The 19,483-nt window shown below is 41.8% G+C and overlaps 1 protein-coding gene across 4 annotated transcripts in view; it reads left to right on the top strand.

Moving 5' to 3' along the window:
- Positions 1-19,483, top strand: part of AMOT (angiomotin) — a 67,393-nt gene that overhangs the window by 43,811 nt on the left and 4,099 nt on the right. For all 4 annotated transcript variants that reach the window (XM_031660715.1, XM_031660716.1, XM_021932638.2 and 1 more), the window contains 5 exons: positions 6,222-6,371; positions 7,440-7,630; positions 15,552-15,674; positions 17,323-17,555; positions 18,689-19,420. In XM_031660715.1, coding sequence (XP_031516575.1) covers positions 6,222-6,371; positions 7,440-7,630; positions 15,552-15,674; positions 17,323-17,555; positions 18,689-19,420 — 1,429 coding nt within the window. The remainder of the gene's footprint in view (positions 1-6,221; positions 6,372-7,439; positions 7,631-15,551; positions 15,675-17,322; positions 17,556-18,688; positions 19,421-19,483) is intronic.

Below are 19,483 nucleotides of genomic sequence, written 5' to 3'. Positions count from 1 at the left end.
GGTAGAATTTTAAGGCAGTAGGACCCTAGATTGATAAGGGCATTTTAAAGAGCCATATCTAGGCTGAACAGAGGAGAGTGTGACAGTAGACTGAGTGGTAAACATAAAAGCATCAAGTAGTTTGAGGTATGGATGAAAGAGAGCAGCTCTGGTCTAAAGAAGAGAGGAGGTAGGTTTAAAAGTGCCTTGGATATAATAGGTACCTAATAAACACTAATTGAATGGGTGTGCAGTAGGTTAGTAGGTTGCTCTTTCTTTCTTTTTCTTTCTTCTCTCTCTCTCTTTCTTGTCATTCTTTCTTTCTTTTTTTGACAGAGTCTCTGTCGCCCAGGCTGGAGTGCAGTGGTGCAGTCTCGGCTCACTGTAACCTCCGCCTCCTGGGTTCAAGCAATTCTCTTGCCTCCACCACCCAAGTAGCTGGGATTATAGGTATTCATCACCACACCCAGCTAATTTTTGTATTTTTAGTAGAGACAGTGTTTCACCATGTTGGGCAGGCTTTTCCCGAATGCCTGACCTCAAGTGATCCACCTGCCTCAACCTCCCAAAGTGCTGGGATTACAGGCGTGAGCCACTGCATCCAGCCGGTTGCTTTTTTTCTTAAATGACTATTTCAGGAAGTCTGTTACAGCAGCTCTATATAGGATGGACTCATGGGTGTATGTGTGTGTGTCTGTGTGTATGCGTATGCATGTGTGTATAGATCAGGAGAGCAAATGAAAGTAAGATCTGTTAGGTGTTATTATAGCTTAAACTGTGTTGGCTATGAACATATAAAGAAATGAAATAATATGAGAGATGTTAGAATTAAGACATAGTGGTAGATTGGATATGGTAGACAAAGGAAAGAGGGAAGAATGATAATTCCAAGATTCTGAGACTGGAAAAATTAGGTAAGTGATGATGATGACTGAAGTATCAAAAGGATGACATTTTGAGGAAAGATGAAAACTGTGGGGCATGCTAAGTTTCAGAGTTAGAAATCTTACAGTCACCTAGAGGTCTGTGACTGAGGATAACATGATAACATTAAAGTATTAGTGTGGCACAAAGGAGATCTCCAGTAGCGCTGCAGTGTTGAGCAAGGTTTCTGAACCTCAGCATTACTGACATTTGGAGCTGGACAATTCTTTAGTGGTAGTGGTAGGATGCTGTCCTGTGTATTGTGGGCTGTTTAGCAGCATTCCTGGCTTCTAGTCACTAAATGCCAGTAGCACCCCACCTCCAGTTGTGACAACCAAAGATGTCTCCACACATTGCTAAAATGTCCCCTGGAGAGTTGGGCATGGTAGGGGGTGGGGGAGCGATTGTCCCCAGTTGAAAACCGTTCATATAAAGCCAAAAAAGGAAACTACCATAGATTGGACCTTGGAGTACAGTAGGAGGTGGGAATCAGGTTAGGGTTAGAGAGAAAGTGGATCTAAAGATCAAGCCAAGGAGTAAACGTGGTGTAGGGGTCTACATTAAGAAAACACAGAATTAGAGAAAGCAAGGAAAGGATTTGACAACTTCTTGAAAGTTGGCATTTTGTAAGAAAACTTTAATACATAAAGGATTCCCTCCATTCACTGAATGTTCAGGAGGGATTTGGCTTAAATGATAGATTTACTTAGAATCTTTAGGGCTCATGGGTACTGGTCTCTAGATTAGAAACTAGAGTCACTAATCTGTGGTCCTCACAACTCATATTATGCACAAACACTCGAACCACTATCTTGGCTTTGGAAACTTTTTAAGTGAACCTTCAGTTCTTTGAACACTGAAAACAGAAAAATAAATCATATAGGGTCTTATGACAAAACCACACATTATGTGGTATGTTTCTTGCATGTACATACACACAAACTAAAGCAAAACTTTTGTTTTTACCTCTAAGAATGTGTCAGTACAGAATTCTAGGACCCCATTTGGCTGAGCCCTCTTGGATATTGGTCAGTGTTGAAGGTGAGAAGGGGATTCTGATTCATAACCTATTTGGGAGTTAAAGACTCTTATAGATCTTCTGAGATCACGTATCTAGCCCTGCTTTTTTTTTTTTTTTTTAACTTCTTAAATCCTGGTGGGGCAGGGCATTCCTAAGAGAGAGAATATCACCTCCAGAGGCAGTGAGGGGTGAAATATTATGGGCTATTCAGTAACCTTAAGCTATGTAACTGTACTGAAGCATCAAGTATGAAAAGATGATGGAGCAAAATAAGGTGGGAGGCCCATTCTCTAGGGAAGACAGATACAAGACAACAAAAGTGAACATGAATATAACACATACAAAGCTCTGGCAATTGTTTTTTCAAGTGAAATTTTAAATAGAACCCTAATACATAAAGCACATAAAAGAGGAACCGTCTGATGTAACCCACCCACTATAGTGGCCCCTAAAGCACCTCCACCAAACACTAGGACTCTGCATCACCATCTGAAGACCTCTCCAGGGGTTTGCCAACTTTTCTCTAAAGGACCATATTGTAAATACTTTGGGGTCTGTGGGCCATGCAGTTTCAGTTGCAACTCCAGCTGCTCGACTGCCATTGTAGCTATAAGGCAGCTATGGACAAAATCAATGGACACAGCTGGATTTGGGCGGCTGCTGACCATTTTGGTTTGCTGACTCCTGAAACCCCCTTCATTTTTTTTAAGCAAATGAGATCTCTGTAGCTGAGAATAGAGAAGCAAGTTGCTATTAATAGCACAGATAGGACTAGAACCCAAGTCTCCTGATTGTCAGCTTGTTCCTTTACCTTTCATTGTGCTGTCAGATAGAAATTTCTGATATGTATATCTGTGTGTGTGTCACATACACACACACACACACACACACATACAAACACAGCGAGAAAGAGGGAAGAGAGAGAGAATGAAAAAGAAAGAGAATTAGTTTTGCCTAAGGGTCTTTATTTAAATAGTACTTTTGATCTTAGGTAAAATATTTCTTTCTCCTAAAGTAGAGGTACCTTGCAAATCATGTCATTTGGAGAGAAATATAGTATCTTTGCAGCTACTCAGTGGTTGCTTCTAATTGTATTTCCAATGAACAACTTGCTATCCAAAGATATCTACAGCATAAAGTGTTTGAGGCCTAATGTTATATGTCTTCCTGTGGGGAAATCGCTATATTTGTGTTGTCTAATTAGACAATGAGGTGATCATTAGAGTTACTAAGAGAATGATAGCCATGTCAAGGATATCTGGAGTGAGTGTTCAAAGTTCAGAGGACTGGAATGTGTATGACTTGGTATTAATTTTTCTCTAAAAAAAGAACAAACAACCTGGAGTACTTTCTGTACCATATACTCTACTAAGCACTTAATGCATCATCTGATTTGATTCATATAAAGATACATGGTGATTTGTCATGACTAAGGTAAAAGTGAAGCACATAACGTCCAAGATAGTAGTGGAGTCAATAAAGCATGTAGGTCTTTGTTCCTTTTTACATGTAGATAAGATCTAGAAAATGTAGAGAGTGTAACTTAGAAGATGGTTGGCTTTGTTGATTGCATCTCTAGGATCTTGCACTGGTCACATGCAAGAGTTGTCTTTTTCTACCCTAACTTATCTAGAGAGTAGGCATTTACTAGGTGATTATGATGTTAATGGGTGAGTTGCACTTTTTCTCATTTTAAATGAGGTGGGAGAACTATGCCAGCCACAATGGTCCTGCTACCTTGTGGAAAATCATCCCAGTGGCAAATCAAAATGGGATATTTTTTGGCTTGCTTTGTGGTATTTATCTGACCTGCATGCCTATCTTTAGCCAACTCAGACAACTCCCCGGGCCTTTATTGCATTTCCCTTCCAGAGAGTTGGCTCAGTGACTTATATTGCGGGGGTGCTTTTGCTAGGATACTTTGGTTTCCTTTCTCAAGAAATCCACATGGCCCTGGATTGCTTATTTTTCAGTTTTCTGAGCTTGCATTGCAGTAGTTTACCACCAAGGCAAGAACTGCATGCTATCTAAGTTTAATTGCCTTTAAGTATAACTGCTGTAAGCCTTAGTAATTATAGTTAACTTTCTCTGTATTAACATTGCCCTGCTCCCTTAGGGCTTTCAGAGCGGTTCACAAATAAATGCATTCAGCTTTAAATTGCTCATAAGGATTATAAGACCCAAAAGGTGAAGGATAGAGGATGTTTCCTTCTCTCCAATTATTCCAAGCTTAGCAAATAGGAAGACAGAGGCAAAAGTTTTGGTTGCCCTAGTCGATGTTGTTATAAACAGCCACAAACCCCGGGGAAGAAAGGTTTAAACTTATTGAGATCAAGAGAGTGATGGTGTTTTGTTTGTTTTATTTCCTAGGAAATGTTCTAATGGATAAAAACATCTAGGCTTCGAACTCACCTCAACTGGTTTATAAGGCTAGATTGAACTAGACTTGGAATGAAAGGAAATGTCAAGGAAGTACAACAAAAGTAGAAAAAGTTTTTTGTTTTCCAGTCACCTAGGCAAGGCATACTACAGGTCTGGTAGGAAAATACAAGATAGGATTCCTTCGACTTAGAGAAAGTTCAGCAATTCTAATTTGAGGAGGGGGCCATTATAAGACAAGAAGGTTTTTCCACCAGTACATGCTAGTGCTGTCTGACTGGAAATTCTACCAAGTAGTGATTTGGACTCATTACCATGAAGGTTTCTGCAATGAGGGAGTCAGGTTGGTTCTGCCAGCTGGGCCCCAGCTAAGTGGCTGTTAGGCAATGCTGGTAGGGTGGATAACTTCTTATGTTGCAGTTATCTACCTAGGTAACTCAAGAGCTTGGGAATTTGTTGAAAAGTCAGAATCAGATGCCTGAATTTCTTTTTGACTAGGTTATCAATAATATTTTCATATTTTTATCTGAAGAGTGAAAGTGTCCCTAACATCAACTTCCATCAGAAGGATAATGACAGACGTGCCCCACTTGGAAGAGTTTCTGCTTTGGAAACAGCTATGAGTTGATTTATTAGCATGGAGGGGGCCCCACAAGTGTTACAAGAAGCTTCATCTGCTTATTTGTTAACAAGTTGGGAAGCCTGTAGTTTCCCCATATCTTCTTTAAAGATATAGACAGATAGATAGATACACCATAGGTGTATGTGTGTGTGTGTGTGTGTGTGTGTGTGTATCTTCTTTAAAGATATCTTTTAAAAAGATATAGATATATATCTATATCTTTAAAGAAGATATAGATGTATATCTACATCTTTAAAGAAGATATAGATGTATCTATATCTATATCTTTAAAGAAGATACATATCTTCTTTAAAGAGCTCTGAGATCTTTCTCATTATTTTATCTGCATAGAGCCAAACTTTTGCTTCTAAGCTACAAGGTTACAAAGAACTCACACTCTTATTCCCTGCTTGCTTCTTCATTTGCTTTTGGGTATGGCTTATAGGCTTGCAAAGAGAAATAATAATGTTTGACTCATTTAGTTTCACTTTTGAGTCATTAGTTTGAGGCTTTCGGGATCTTTTATGGTTCCAGAATAAAAGTTATGAGACTATAACCCAGGGTCTCCAATTCAGGCTCATGAAGTAGCAATCACAAATAACCTAAAGAACTAGCAAGGCAGTGCTAGGCAAGGTGGAGGGTAAAGGCTTTTGAACCATCACATGACACCTTTACTTTTGAGAAGCAGAAACTTCCCAGGAGAGCAGTGATGGATTATATGGGGGTGATTACCAGGACCAAAGACTTCAAAAAGACAATTCTGACCTTGTACCTTCAGCAGTTAATCACTCTTTTTGTCCCACTTGGAGAAGAGACAGCTACATAAAAGGGGGTGGGCTTCCTTTCCATACCAAAGCAAACCTTTCTTCCTGGAGATCCCCCCTTTTAAAGCATTTGCCTAATGCGGTAACCAAAATAAGATATGCCTTCCCCAAGAATATTCCATATGAGAGTGAAAAAGACCAGAGATAAGGATGTGCGTAATCGGGAATCTGAAAAACTTGGCCTTCTAACATAGATGGTACTGATGGGAGTAGACTTTGGAAAGGTATAGAGATGGGGAAGAAGGAAGAGGTTTAAAAGGGACTCTCGATTCCTTCACATTCTCTGTATGAGCAATACAAGGCAGCCTGCTACTCACCGTGAAGGACCTTCTCGCCATCCATTCCTTTTTGCAGCGGGACTCTAAAACAAGAAGAGATGTAAACACAAGGCTGGATTTGGGGGATACATAATTGACCCTGTTGCTTGCTGTTTTTCCTTTCGCCTTGCAAATTACCCAACGTGGATTTCCAGCTGAAAAAGAAGCAAGTGTACGTTGACAAGGTGGAGAAGATGCAGCAGGCCCTTGTACAGCTCCAGGCAGCATGTGAAAAACGTGAGCAGCTAGAGCACCGTCTCCGGACACGACTGGAGAGGGAACTGGAATCCCTGAGAATCCAGCAGGTATGGAGAACTTAAAGGAAGAAAGGGGAAAAAAAGTCAAGAAAATGACATTATTCCTGGTTGCTTATTTTTCAGTTGGCATTTGACGTGAACACTGAAAGCACACACTTGCTCATCTTTACATTTTTCTCCCACCTAATCTTACTCCAGAGTGCCTCCCAATTGTGAATACAAAGTCTGTTTCCTTAGCTTCCTATCCCAGAAATATCCTTTAAGCCTATGATCTTGCACCTTTTATTTTCACATGAACTCCAGGAACAGTAGATGCTGTAAGAATTAGAGCTGCTACACAAATACACGCCTTGATATTGTAGAACTAGAAATGGTCTTCAGAAATCATCTGGCCGTACCACTCTTCAGTTTTAGATGAATGAAAATCAAGACTAGGAAAAGTTGGCATAAATCGCTAATGATAACTACAAGTTACGGGCAAGATAGGAACTAAATCCTAGATTTTTTTTTTCTTGAGACTGAGTCTCACTCTATTGTCCAGGCTGGAGTGCGGTGGCATGATCCCAGCTCACTGCAACCTCTACCTTCCAGGTTCAAGCGATTCTCCTGAATCAGCCTCCCGAGTAGCTGGGATTACAGGCATGCACTACCACACCCGGCTAATTTTTTTTTTGTATTTTTAGTAGAGACGGGGATTCACTATGTTGACCAGGCTGGTCTTAAACTCCCGAACTCAGGTGATCCGCCTGCCTCAGACTCCCAAAGTGCTGGGATTACAGGTGCGAGCCGCCGTGCCTGGCCAGATTTTAAAATTCTCGTTTCTGTTGTGTGTTATGCTGGCAGGCAGAGATGGCAGTTTTTAGCCCATTAATTCACTTTCTGAGTAGCATGACAATTTGATATGACAGGCCCCTTTCCTGGCCAAGGGAATCTCACATTCAAGCCCATGATAGGAAGTCCTGTGGCCTTAGGAGGAGATCTGAATTCCCCCTGCTTCTTTCTGAATCAGAGTCGAAACAGAAGTAGGCTGGGCAGTAATCCTTTCCAAGAATAGGGGCTCAGACACCATGGTTCTTCTCTCACTCACTTGAGGATTCTCTGCATCTGGCCCAACAGCGTCAGGGCAACTGTCAGCCCACCAGTGTTTCAGAATACAATGCCGCTGCGCTGATGGAGCTCCTTCGGGAGAAAGAGGAGAGGATTCTGGCTCTGGAAGCTGATATGACAAAGTGGGAGCAGAAATATTTGGAGGAGAATGTGATGAGACATTTCGCTCTGGATGCTGCTGCAACCGTGGCTGCTCAGAGGTAAGTAGTTAGCTGGTAGGGCATGAGTGGGAAGAACAGAAAGGTCACTGATTCATAGATTTTTCCAGTGTTTTATTTTCTTTAATATTCTGGGTTCCCCGCCCCCCCGTTTCTGCCTAAGTGTGTTTTCTTTCATCTGATTATGCAGGGACTGAACGGCTGTAGAGACAGAGAGTCAGCGATTTGAACATAAAAGTTGTCTTATAAACTTATTAGAATCATAGTTCAGCTTTCCCCAGAAGCCAGAATAATTGCAGATGGGATCAGCTGTAAATTTGCACCCCTCCTTCCCCAGCGCCACAAGATTCTTTCAGCCACATATGCAGGTTGTTTAGCCCCAGGACTGGAGTGAAAGCCCCTCCAGAGAAACTACCACTCAGAAACTAAATGTCACTGAGGAGTTGCTGCTGTCATTTGATAGCTCTGGCTTGTCCAAGGTATGTCAAAGGCTGTGCTGAACTTGAACCCATCCCTGCCCTTTGGGAAGGTCAATGTTTGAAGGCCGCATTCTCTATGTGCACGACCTCATCACGTGTGAGCAGTCACATTTCATCTGGTAAGGGAGAGAAAGTGGCCGAAGGATTTTTGTTTTTTGCTTCTTATTTGTTCCCCTTTTCAAATTATAAAAGTTCATTATTGGCCTTTGGAGGAAATAGTTGCTGTTACTCCATGTGTCTATCTTGCTACTGCTCATAATCATCAGTTGGGGTAAAAAGAAAGGAAGAAAGAGAGAGAGAGAAACAACAAAAACTGAATTCAAGTCAGGTGATGACTTGAGTTGTGGCGATAACAGAGCCTTGGTCTGGAATTGGGTATGAAAGGCAGGCTACAGCATATTGCACCCAGATAGGTCTCTACCCAGAAAGTTATTAAAAACCACAGTGTTGTTTTTAACATTCTCCTAATCATGGTAAGCCAGCAGAGTCTGGAAGTGCTTGCCAGACTTTGGGTTGGTATATGTGTGTGGAGGGGGTGGTGGAAACATTTATTTTTGAGTCCGCCTCATGCCAAATCAGAGGTGGGGAGGTTCAGTGCTAAGAGCTGAACCGGTGCTTTGTAAGCCCACTTCGATTCTTTAGGAAGACATGTCTCTCTAATGTGATCTGCTTGTCTTCATTGGATACCATCTATGCCTCAGATGGATGGAAGCTGCGTGTGGCTTGATTTTGAAGTCCTCATGGGCTTAAGCTTGCTGGCCTTGTTTCCTAAGCAAGGCATACTCAATACATGGCAGTGTGGCAATAGAGCGCACAGAAGGCCCAGCTATGCCAGAAGATGGTCTCGAAGTTTGTAGGCAGGTTAGAAGCAGAATTAAATGTAATTTTACCTGCTAGCTCCCAAGGAAACACCTGTGTCTAGCACTTGTTCAGAGGTTATATAAGAAACGCTGATGTTAAAAACACGTTGTTATTATTGAGAGGTGGAAAGATACAGGGTAATTTTGTCACCTTTAGGGAGAAGCTTAGAAATGTTCAGGTCACGAGAGTGTGCAGTGTGAGAAAACACTAGAAAGCTAGGGTTCATGGTTCCTGCTTCAGAATAGACTCCAGGTCAAAATGCAGGAGAGCTTAGGGGGTTGTCACTGGGGCTTTGTATAAAGAAACTACCTTCCTTCCTTCCTCCTTTGAAAGCTTTGTGTATTCGGGGAAACCCCTTTCAGATGGATTTTCAGAATCTATTGGCTCCCATAAGATAGATTTAATTTAAACTGAATTCCCTTTAATCATCAGGTAGAAACTTTTCATCTAATCACTGTTTTTGGCAAAATGTGCATGCCTATCACTCAATAGGATAAAGCACAGCCTGTTCCCACCTAGAAAGAACACTTTCTGATAGTCCCACAGGCGAACATTCCAGATCAGGACTGTGTGTCTTTCTGGCATGCTACTAATCTAATCCACAGGAGACACTGGCAGACAGACTGTATTGAAATTTCTGTAAAATAAGCGAATTGGATTAGGTGATTCCTTCAGACCTTCCTATTTCTAGGATTATATTACTCTTCCAACGATAGTGCCTCTTATGTTCTACCATGGAGGTTGGTTTTCTTTTCCTCTTTCCTTTCAAATGAGATTTTATATTTGGGTGGTAACATTCAGAAAACTTTATTTCAAAACCTGTGGGCTCTTCTGCCTTTCTTTCCAACATTTCTTTTTATTCCTTTTGTCTACCTGTTTTCCTCTTCTTTCTCTCAGTCTTAAATGTACCTATTGACCAAGGTTCTGCCCTTTGCCCCTTTCCATGGTAAAAGTTTAATATTTTCTTTTCTTTCAAAAAAAATTTTTTTTCTTTTTTTTTTGAGAAGGAGTCTCGCTCTGTTGCCCAGGCTGGAGTGCAGTGGCGCTATCTCAGTTTACTGCAACCTCCGTCTCCCGGGTTCACGCCATTCTCCTGCTTCAGCCTCCCAAGTAGCTGGGACTATAGGCATGTGCCACCACGCCCGGCTAATTTTTTGTATTTTTGGTAGAGACAGGGTTTCACTGTGTTAGTCAGGATGGTCTCGATCTCCTGACCTTGTGATCCACCCGTCTCGGCCTCCCAAAGTGCTGGGATTACAGGTGTGAGCCACCGCGCCCAGCCTCAAAATAATTTTTAAGTGTCTAGGATATTGGCTACAGTTGGAAAGTGCTCAAGTGTATTTGAGTAAGGAAGGAAGGAAGGAAAGAAGAAAAGAAAGAAGAAAAATGGAAGGAAGGAGAAAGGAAGATGTGAAAGCAGGAAGGAAACAATTTCTAAATGTATAAATTATATCCCTAAATCTGGTGCCACATTTTAATGATCTGCTTGGTTTCTGTGTATTCTACCAGGATCTCAAGCTTAATATGTTCCAAACCTAATGGCTCATTGGTAAATGACAGATTTCACAATTAGGACATCTTGCTTTGGTGGTATCAACGATAGTTGGAGAAAACAATTTTTTTTTTCAATTGTGATATTGATTACATATTAAAAAATCACCTGTTGTAAGTGTACGGTTTGATGAATGTTGGTAATTGTATACAACAGTGTAACCACCACTACAATTAACATAGAGGACCTGTTGTAAAGTGTTCTTGTGCCCTTGAATTTGATCGCTTCCTCCCATGCCTGACCCCAGGCAATGACTAATCTGTTATTTTGTCACAAAATTATACTTTTCTTTTCTAGAATGTCATATAAAAGGAATCATATTGCATTTACTCTTCTTGTTTGACATATTGCACTCAACACAATGATTTTGAGACCCATGCAAGTTGATGCTGAATAGTGTTCCATGGTATGGATGTATCACAGTTTATGTATGCATATTTGGATATATGCATATTTGGATTGTTTCCAGTTTTTGACCATTGTGAATAATAAAATATAATATAAGAATAGGCAAGTGTCTTTTCTCAGGTGATAAGTCATATTAGGTGGTCTATTTATATCCCTTCCAACACTTAGATATTGGTTTTTAGCCTTAAAGAGTCCAGGAGGAGGCATTTTGATGCATATGGAAAGTGCTGGCATTGTCCTTTATCCTGAGATCCATCTTAAACATCAGATACAGCAACTCTGTGAGATTGGCTAATGTTGCATGTTTAGGGTGAATTTTACTCTGGGATGAAGTTAAGAGGGCCGAGACAAGACAGAGAGGATAGATAGATAGATAGATAGATAGATAGATAGATAGATAGTAAATTAAGATATTTTGGCATATCTAAAATGAGTATTTGTTACTTAAAATATTTGTTTTGTTGAAAGTGATAACAGGACATTTATTTCTTTCATTTTAGTTAGATAATTTGCCCAAGATCACACACAGCTACTAAATGACAGAAGAACTAGGATTTAAATCTATATTTTTGTCACCTTAGCTGCTATAACTCTGCTGCTTCTTAGAAATGGTATAGCTCAAAGGTGGTAATAATAGGGATTATTAGCTGTTCAGTAAGATACTAATTGAAGCTAATTATTTAGTTACCTGGAAATATTATAAATAATCACAATAATATGGCCTGAATTAAGGCTCCATATTATTTTGTCCCTAGGGAGTCCTCTCTAGATGTTTAATATAGATGAGGGGAAATTCCTACTGAGTAGGAGTCCCTGTTCATTTGCAGAAGAACCAATTTGGCAATGCAGATTTTTAGTTTCAGCTCATAAACAATGAATTTTTTCCTGAAGAGCATAAAAAGGATGACAAGATAATGCACCCAATCAACCATGTAATTTTTATCAGCTTGCATTTACTGAATTAGGTTACTGCCTTTCTCAGAATGTGTAATGTTTCATGTTTATTTTGAGCAAAAGTAAATTCTGGAAAGAAGGAAGTAAAGAAGGGGGAAGCAGAAGGTAGAAGCTGTTCACACACATAATGCATGTCTACCTATTCCCTCTTTGTAGGCATTTCTCAATTTCCTTCCTCTGCTTTCTTCTCATTCTACCTTCTGTCTTAGTTATATCTTCTGCTCTAGCTTCTCAGTAATAATAGCAATGATAATAACTGTAATAGTAACTCTGATATCTCTAAAATTAAAGTTAGAATTTTGGCCAACTTGTTAGATATTGGCATATGGCAATTCTTAAGTCACTTTCACTCCAGTATACCTAAAATCAAAACCCATTGCAGTGCTTTCCAAAAGAGCCATTCCTCAGTTTCCTTTCACAGCAAACAGTATTTCATTTTTTCTAGGCATTTGAGTTCGAAATAACAAAGTTGTCATTCATTCTTCCATCTCCCTAACTCCCACATTGATATTGTCTCCAAATTGTATCAGCTCTACTTCTTACAGCCTGTTTCCATTTCTCTTGCCACTTCGCTGGTGCATAGTTTCATGATCTGTTGCTGGGATTATTACAATCACCTTGCTGACTGGTCTGCCTGATTCCAGGGTTTCACTTCTCTTATCTCTCTGTCACATTTCTAAGAGAGATAAGGCCGTCTTCCTAAGGCATGGCTTAGATCATTTTATTCCCTTGGAAAGCTCTAATAATTTTCACTGCCTTTTGGAATAAAGTCCAAACTCACTTCTGTACTAGTTAATTATTTACTTTTTTGTCTTCCCTTGTAAGTTTCCTACAGTTACGGACTAGTCTTATCCATGCCTCTCCCCTCTCCAGCCTCCCAGGAACTTCAAACACAGTGCTCCACTGGTGTAGAGTTCACACATTAAATAAACAAAAGGATTATGCTGATAGGAAAAGATAGGCTTGAAGTTTGAAAGGCCAGTAGGTGTTTTAATTAGGAGGTTATTGGTGACATGCTAGAAAGCAGTTTGAGCAATGTGATGGGATAACTTTGTTGGAGAAAAGAAGTAGAAAGAAGATGACAAACTATTTACTTAAGAATTTGAGGTGGAGGATGTCAAAATCAGGAATATGCAGCTTGGGGTTTGCAGGTTTTATTTTCAGATTGTAGCCCAGCGTCTCTCTCCTGATGTTCTTAGAGAACGTCTTGGAGTGTTGGAAGGTAGCAGGTCAAGTTGCTCATTCAAATATTGTGCTTGCTTGCTTTTGCCTAAGCCATTAGCCTAGTAGCCCTAGTCTTCTAGAAGGAAGATTGATGCTGAGGGCTGCCCTGGCAGCCCTGTCGGAATTCAGTAAGTGCCCCACATTTTCAGGCTCCATTCCTGAGGAGTTCACAGTGTCCATATCAATTAGCTGGCAGGGCTCTGAGTCCCCAAAATGGTCTTTTATGCGATGAAAGTGGCAGCAGGCCAGCACTAGTTCCCCCAGTGACAAACCGTATGCTCAATTCCCCAGTGTCCGTAGACACCATGCACTTTTCAACAGTCCTGGCTCTAAAGCCCCAACCTTCACATTGGAATTCTGCAGTACAGGAATTGCTTCCAGGATTTTACCAAGAGCTGGAATTCTTTCAAGTCAGAATCTCTTGTAATCTCTGTATGTTAGTCTCCTTCCATCTATCCATCTATGTGATTCATTCTCTCTCTCTCTCTCTGTCTCTCGCTCTCACTCTCGCTCTCCTCCACCTCTCTCTTTCCCTCCTTCTCTCTTCCTTTTAGAGACAGTGGTCTTGCTGTGTCACCCAAGCTGGAATGCAGTGGCACAGTCGTAACTGACTGCAGCCTTGAACTCTTGGGCTTAAGCAATCCTTTTGCCTCAGCCTCCTGAGTTATGTGGTTCTCTCTTAATAATAGCTTTGTTGAGTGTTTTTACCATGACCGACACTGTCTTACTGCATAATTTTATCCTCTATGAGATGAAGTTATAAATATTGTTCCCACTTGGCATATGAAGCGGCTTGCTTAGAGCAGGTAACTTGACTTTCAGAGGTCATGAAGCTTGTTAGGGGCAGAGAATACTTGAAGAAGCTGGGACCTGCTGAGTTGTCTGTATTCAGAGCCTGTGCTGTCAAGCACTATGCAAATGCTGCTTCCTCTTGGGTACCCAGTAGGACTACAAGCCAGTGAATTGCACTAGAGAAAGTATAGAATGCTGAGATGGTAAAATACTTTGAGTTTAGCAAATGATGAAAGCCATTGTATTCTTTCCCCTTCTTGCTCTCCAATTATTTCATCATTGCATACATGGTTTCAACCTTGCATATAAGGTACATGTATATTTTGGGGAACAGTAATTTTATAGAGGCTCACCCAAATCCCCAACCTTAATAGCAACTTTCTGCCTCTTTTTCTTGCCACTTCATCCTCATCGGCACTGGACATAATCTTGAAGCTAAGAGAACATAGTTAGCTGCCAACAGAAAACATGCCTGGAGTTCTCCTGCAGATCCCCATTCTCTTAGGAAGTATAATGAAGCAGTGCCAGTTCATTGTTTTCTCGGTCTATTGTCTGATTTCCTTTAAGACCAATATAATTGCATCAGTATTCTCCCTAATCCTAATACCGCCCCCCCCAGCTCCCCACCACACACACACACACATGCACGCCTTTTTTCCTTATTAATTGGTCTTTGAGTTAATGGCCTGAGACACTTTCAGATGGAACATCATGGTCCTTTATGCAGTTAGAACTCTGGCAAGAGAATAGTCACTTTGTTGGGATAGACCCATTGAATTGGTGCTAGAATGTTTCAGATGTAGATTAGCTAGGAATGGAGTGGGACTGGCTCAAAGGCTCTATTTATTAGCTCACATGCCCCACCTGATCTTAGCTGATGTGTCTATTGTTTGCTTCTAGTACTCAGGTGTATTTACCAATGTTCATCTGTAGCAATAAGTTACTTAGTATACCCTCTGACTTTCTTGAAAGTCTGATCTTTCTCCCTTTATGACTTGCATAAGAATAAAATGGAAATAATATATACTTATTCCTTTTTTTTTTTTTTTTTTTTTTTTTTTGAGACAGAGTCTCCCTCTCTTGCCTAGGCTGGAGTGTAGTGGCTCGATTTCAGCTCACGACAACCTCCGCCTCCTGGGTTCAAGTGATTCTCCTGCCTCAACCTCCCAGATAGCGGGGATTACAGGCGTGCACCACCATGCCCAGCTAATTTTTGTATTTTTAGTAGAGACAGGGTTTCTCCATGTTGGCCCGGCTGGTCTCAAACTCCTGACCTCAGGTGATCCACCCGCCTCAGCCTTCCAAAGTATTGGGGTTACAGGCATGAGCCACCATGCCTGGCCCAATATATACATATTCCTATTGCTTGGCCATGATCTAAAAACTTGAAGGGGCTCTGCCAGAACTGAACATGGGATGATACCTGTTCAGTTCTGAAGGCAAGCCTGTGCCTATCTCATCCCTCACTGACTTTTGCAGCCACTTCTATACTAACAACGTTGTCGTCTATCCTGAACGCTGAACTGTCCTATTTTGGAGGTTCTTACGCGTTAGTTCCCCAGAAACCATCTGTTCCAAATGAGCTTGATTTCAGCGTAGGACTTTCCAGAAAAGCCTTTCTTGACTTAGAAGAAAGATAACATTCATTGATTTTGCTATGCTCCCATCTCATCACTTCCATTTTCCTCCCCAGGGACACAACAGTCATCAGTCACTCTCCTAACACCAGCTATGACACAGCTCTAGAAGCTCGCATCCAGAAAGAAGAGGAAGAAATCTTGATGGCCAATAAGCGTTGCCTTGACATGGAGGGCAGGTAAAATGTTGTTCTGGACCCTGAGGAATCTGAGACGTTGATATAGAGACCAGATAGGATCTTTATTCACAACTAGGAAATCTGATCATGCAGTCTCCCCGCTCCACCATCACCCCTGCCAGCCTATCACTTAAAGGTGTGAGATGCAATGACTTTTACCTTGATACTCTCCACTAAACATGGAATTCCAGGTAGGGTTTCTGTCCCTTTGGCCTTCCTAATTGCTTTTCCTCTGCCCTCTGCCTGAGCTTAAATTGTTGGCATGTGCACTCTGGGGTATTCTTTCTAGCACTGCACTGCAACCCTGTGGTACAGCAGATTGCTTAATAAAAGAGTAAAACAATATCTGCTTGGCCGGGCACAATGGCTCACGCCTGTAATCCCAGCACTTTGGAAGGCCAAGGCGGGCAGATCACCTGAGGTCAGGAGTTCAAGACCAGCCTGGCCAATATGGTGAAACCCCATCTCTACTAAAAATACGAAAATTAGCCAGGTGTGGTGGTGGGCACCTGTAGTCCCAGCTACTCAGGAGGCTGAGGCAGGAGAATCGCTTGAGCCTGGAAGGCAGAGGTTGCGATGAGTCAAGATTGTGCCATTGCACTCTAGCCTGAGCAACAGAGCGAGACTCCATCTCAACAACAACAACAAAAGAACATCTACTCAAAGTGGGAGGTAGGATACCTGATTCCTTTTATAAACATATGATCATTGACTTATTACCTGAAGGTTGTCACTCATTCATAGAAGATCTCATCTTACTGAGTAAATTGTTTCCATTGACTGAGATTCTTCACTACAGCACCCAGTACATCAGTTCATTCTCTCATATTCAGCCCTTTTTTTTCACTGGTACTTTATTGTGACTTACTAAGGTTTAAGCAATGGCTCCTGATGCTCTGCTGTATCCATTTGGGTGTGCAGAAAAACATGTTGTTGTTTTTTTCTCACACTATTGCCTTTATGAATGAAAAGTCATCTTTTATATATATTATATATATTTTTTATTATTATACTTTAAGAAAAACATGTTTTAAAAACTGTAGCACACCATCCCTTGTCTTCCAACTCAGAACTAACTAGATCAACCTTTAGTCAAAAAGATGATGGGAACTCTATGTAGTCATGTAGTCAATTAGACCAAAATGTAGAGGTAGCAAGAACATCTTTTTTTTTTTTTTTAAAGGGCATAGTGCTTTATTTATATTCATTCAGCAAAATCTAGTTTTCTGTTTATAATGAAGAACAGCATAATTTGATTTACATTTTGGAGGACTTGTGAAATGAATTTGATACCTTTCCAGGTTTATCTTTTTTTTTTTTTTTTGAGATGGAGTCAGTCTTGCTCTGTCACCCAGGCTGGAGTGCAGTGGCACTATCTTGGCTCACTGCAACCTCTGCCTCCCAAGTTAAAGTGATTCTCCTGCCTCAGCCTCCTGAGTAGCTGGGACTACAGGTACCCGCCACCATGCCCAGCTAAATTTTGTATTTTTAGTACAGACAGGGTTTCACTATGTTGGTCAGGCTGGTGTTGAACTCCTGACTTTGTGATCCACCCGCCTTGGCCTCCCAAAGTGCTAGGATTACAGGTATGAGCTACCGCGCCTGGCCGCAACAAGGTCTTTATATGTTCTTTGTCTTTGGTTTCTAGGATTAAGACCCTACATGCCCAGATTATTGAGAAGGATGCCATGATCAAAGTACTCCAACAGCGTTCCCGGAAGGAGCCGAGCAAGACAGAGCAGCTGTCGTGCATGCGGCCAGCGAAGTCCCTGATGTCCATTTCCAATGCTGGATCAGGCTTGCTCTCCCACTCATCCACCCTGACTGGCACCCCCATCATGGAAGAAAAGCGAGATGACAAGAGCTGGAAGGGGAGCCTAGGTAATGACAGTAAATAAGGAAGATTATAGTCATGTGTTCAAAGAGAGCCATGAGACAAGCACCCATGCTTAAGGAAAAGGGATGATGGTCCAGGTTCTGGAGAGGAAGGTGTACCAGGGTTTTGGGTTCATATTCCTCCTGAGACCCTAGTTCCACATTCTGGAGCTCCTCCACACTTTGAAGTCTCCTGGTGAGAATACTGATTGAGGCCAAAGCCTAGAGGACAAGAATCTTGAGTTTCATTTGGGTGTGAAGGAAGGTAACTCTAATTTCCTCTAAAATATTCTCACATTTGACCTTTGCCATGTGGTACCTTTATCTTTCTCCGGAACCCATGTGGCCTTTTTTGTCATTCAGAATTTCAAAATTCCAGCATTTCTGTGTTCCTTCCTCCTCTATAATAGGAGAACCCAGAGTTTTAGTTACGCTAAATCGTTTGGGTAGCAGGTTTTGTTCCCACAGTGTTCTGAGATGAGAACAGAATGTACTTTTTCATTCCATTCCTGTCCATTCCCTCCCCTCTAATCAAAACCCCAGACATATTGTGGATACCACGGGCACATTTTTAGAGCCTGAGGAAGGAAGCTTATATGTATTTTTATTTTAACCCTTTTTGTTGCTTTTAATTCCTTTCTTGGTCCTCTGATACTTATAATATCTTTTGGTTAGAATAAGCATTTTGGAGACTATGGTCATGGTGAGAACCTTCGATCACACAATTATTACCACACTTAATCTGTGTCAATAGACTTATTCTCCAAATCCTTTCTTGCTCCCTGGTAATGGGTGGTAATGGTTTATAAGTGGAGCCGAGTAGGAGCATTCTGACAACTTGGTGGAACCCAATCACCATTGGAAAAATAAATCAAAACAGATACCTAGGTCACTTACAGGCTTAATATGTTGTGCCAGGTGATGGATGAGGACCAGAAGGGATCTTCGAAGTCTGCAAGAAACTTTTAGCCATGGTTGGAGGAGCCTCACACACTGATTTCTGGGTTCCCTGGAGGCAAAAATAAATAATTTAGACACATTCAAATTTCTTCTGAAATTTGAATGGGAGAACAGGTAATTAGATATCTGGATTTGAATCACCTATTTTTTTCTAATGTCTGTTCCTCTTTCATTTGTAGGCATTCTCTTGGGTGGAGACTACCGTGCTGAATATGTCCCTTCCACACCCTCGCCTGTGCCCCCCTCGACTCCCCTGCTCTCAGCTCACTCCAAGACAGGCAGCCGAGACTGCAGTACCCAAACTGAACGTGGGACGGAATCGAACAAAACTGCAACTGTTGCTCCCATCTCTGTTGCTGCTCCAGTTGCTGCTGCTGCCACTGCTGCCGCCATCACCGCCACTGCTGCCACTATCACCACCACCATGGTAGCTGCTACTCCAGTTGCTGTTGCTGCTGCTCCAGCTGCTGCTCCTGCTGTTGCTACTGCCCCGTCTCCAGCCACCGCTGCTGCTATTGCTGCTGCTGTTTCTCCAGCTGCTGCTGGTCAGATTCCAGCTGCTGCCTCTGTTGCCTCAGCTGCTGCCGTTGCTCCTCCTCCTCCTCCTCCTCCTCCTCCTGCTGCTGCTGCTGCTGCTGCTGCTGCTGCTGCTGCTGCTGTTCAGGTTGCTCCAGCTGCTCCGGCTCCGGTTCCAGCTCCGGCTCTGGTTCCAGTTCCGGCTTCAGCAGCGGCTCAGGCTTCTGCTCCTGCTCAGACTCAGGCACCAACTTCAGCTACGGCTGCGGCTCCAACTCCAGCTCCAACTCCAACTCCAGCTGTGGCTCAGGCTGAGGTTCCTGCAAGTCCAGCTACCGGTCCTGGACCACATCGTTTGCCTATACCAAGTTTGACCTGCAATCCAGACAAAGCAGGTAATTATTCCCTTTAGCAGGTAACTTTTGGTTTAGTTCTGCTCTCAAATACAGATTTATTTC

This window comes from Papio anubis, chromosome X, assembly GCF_008728515.1.
Source record: "Papio anubis isolate 15944 chromosome X, Panubis1.0, whole genome shotgun sequence".
Classification (NCBI taxonomy): domain Eukaryota; kingdom Metazoa; phylum Chordata; class Mammalia; order Primates; family Cercopithecidae; genus Papio; species Papio anubis.
The sequence above is the reverse complement of the archived record's forward strand: the minus strand, read 5'-3'. Positions and strand labels throughout refer to the sequence as shown.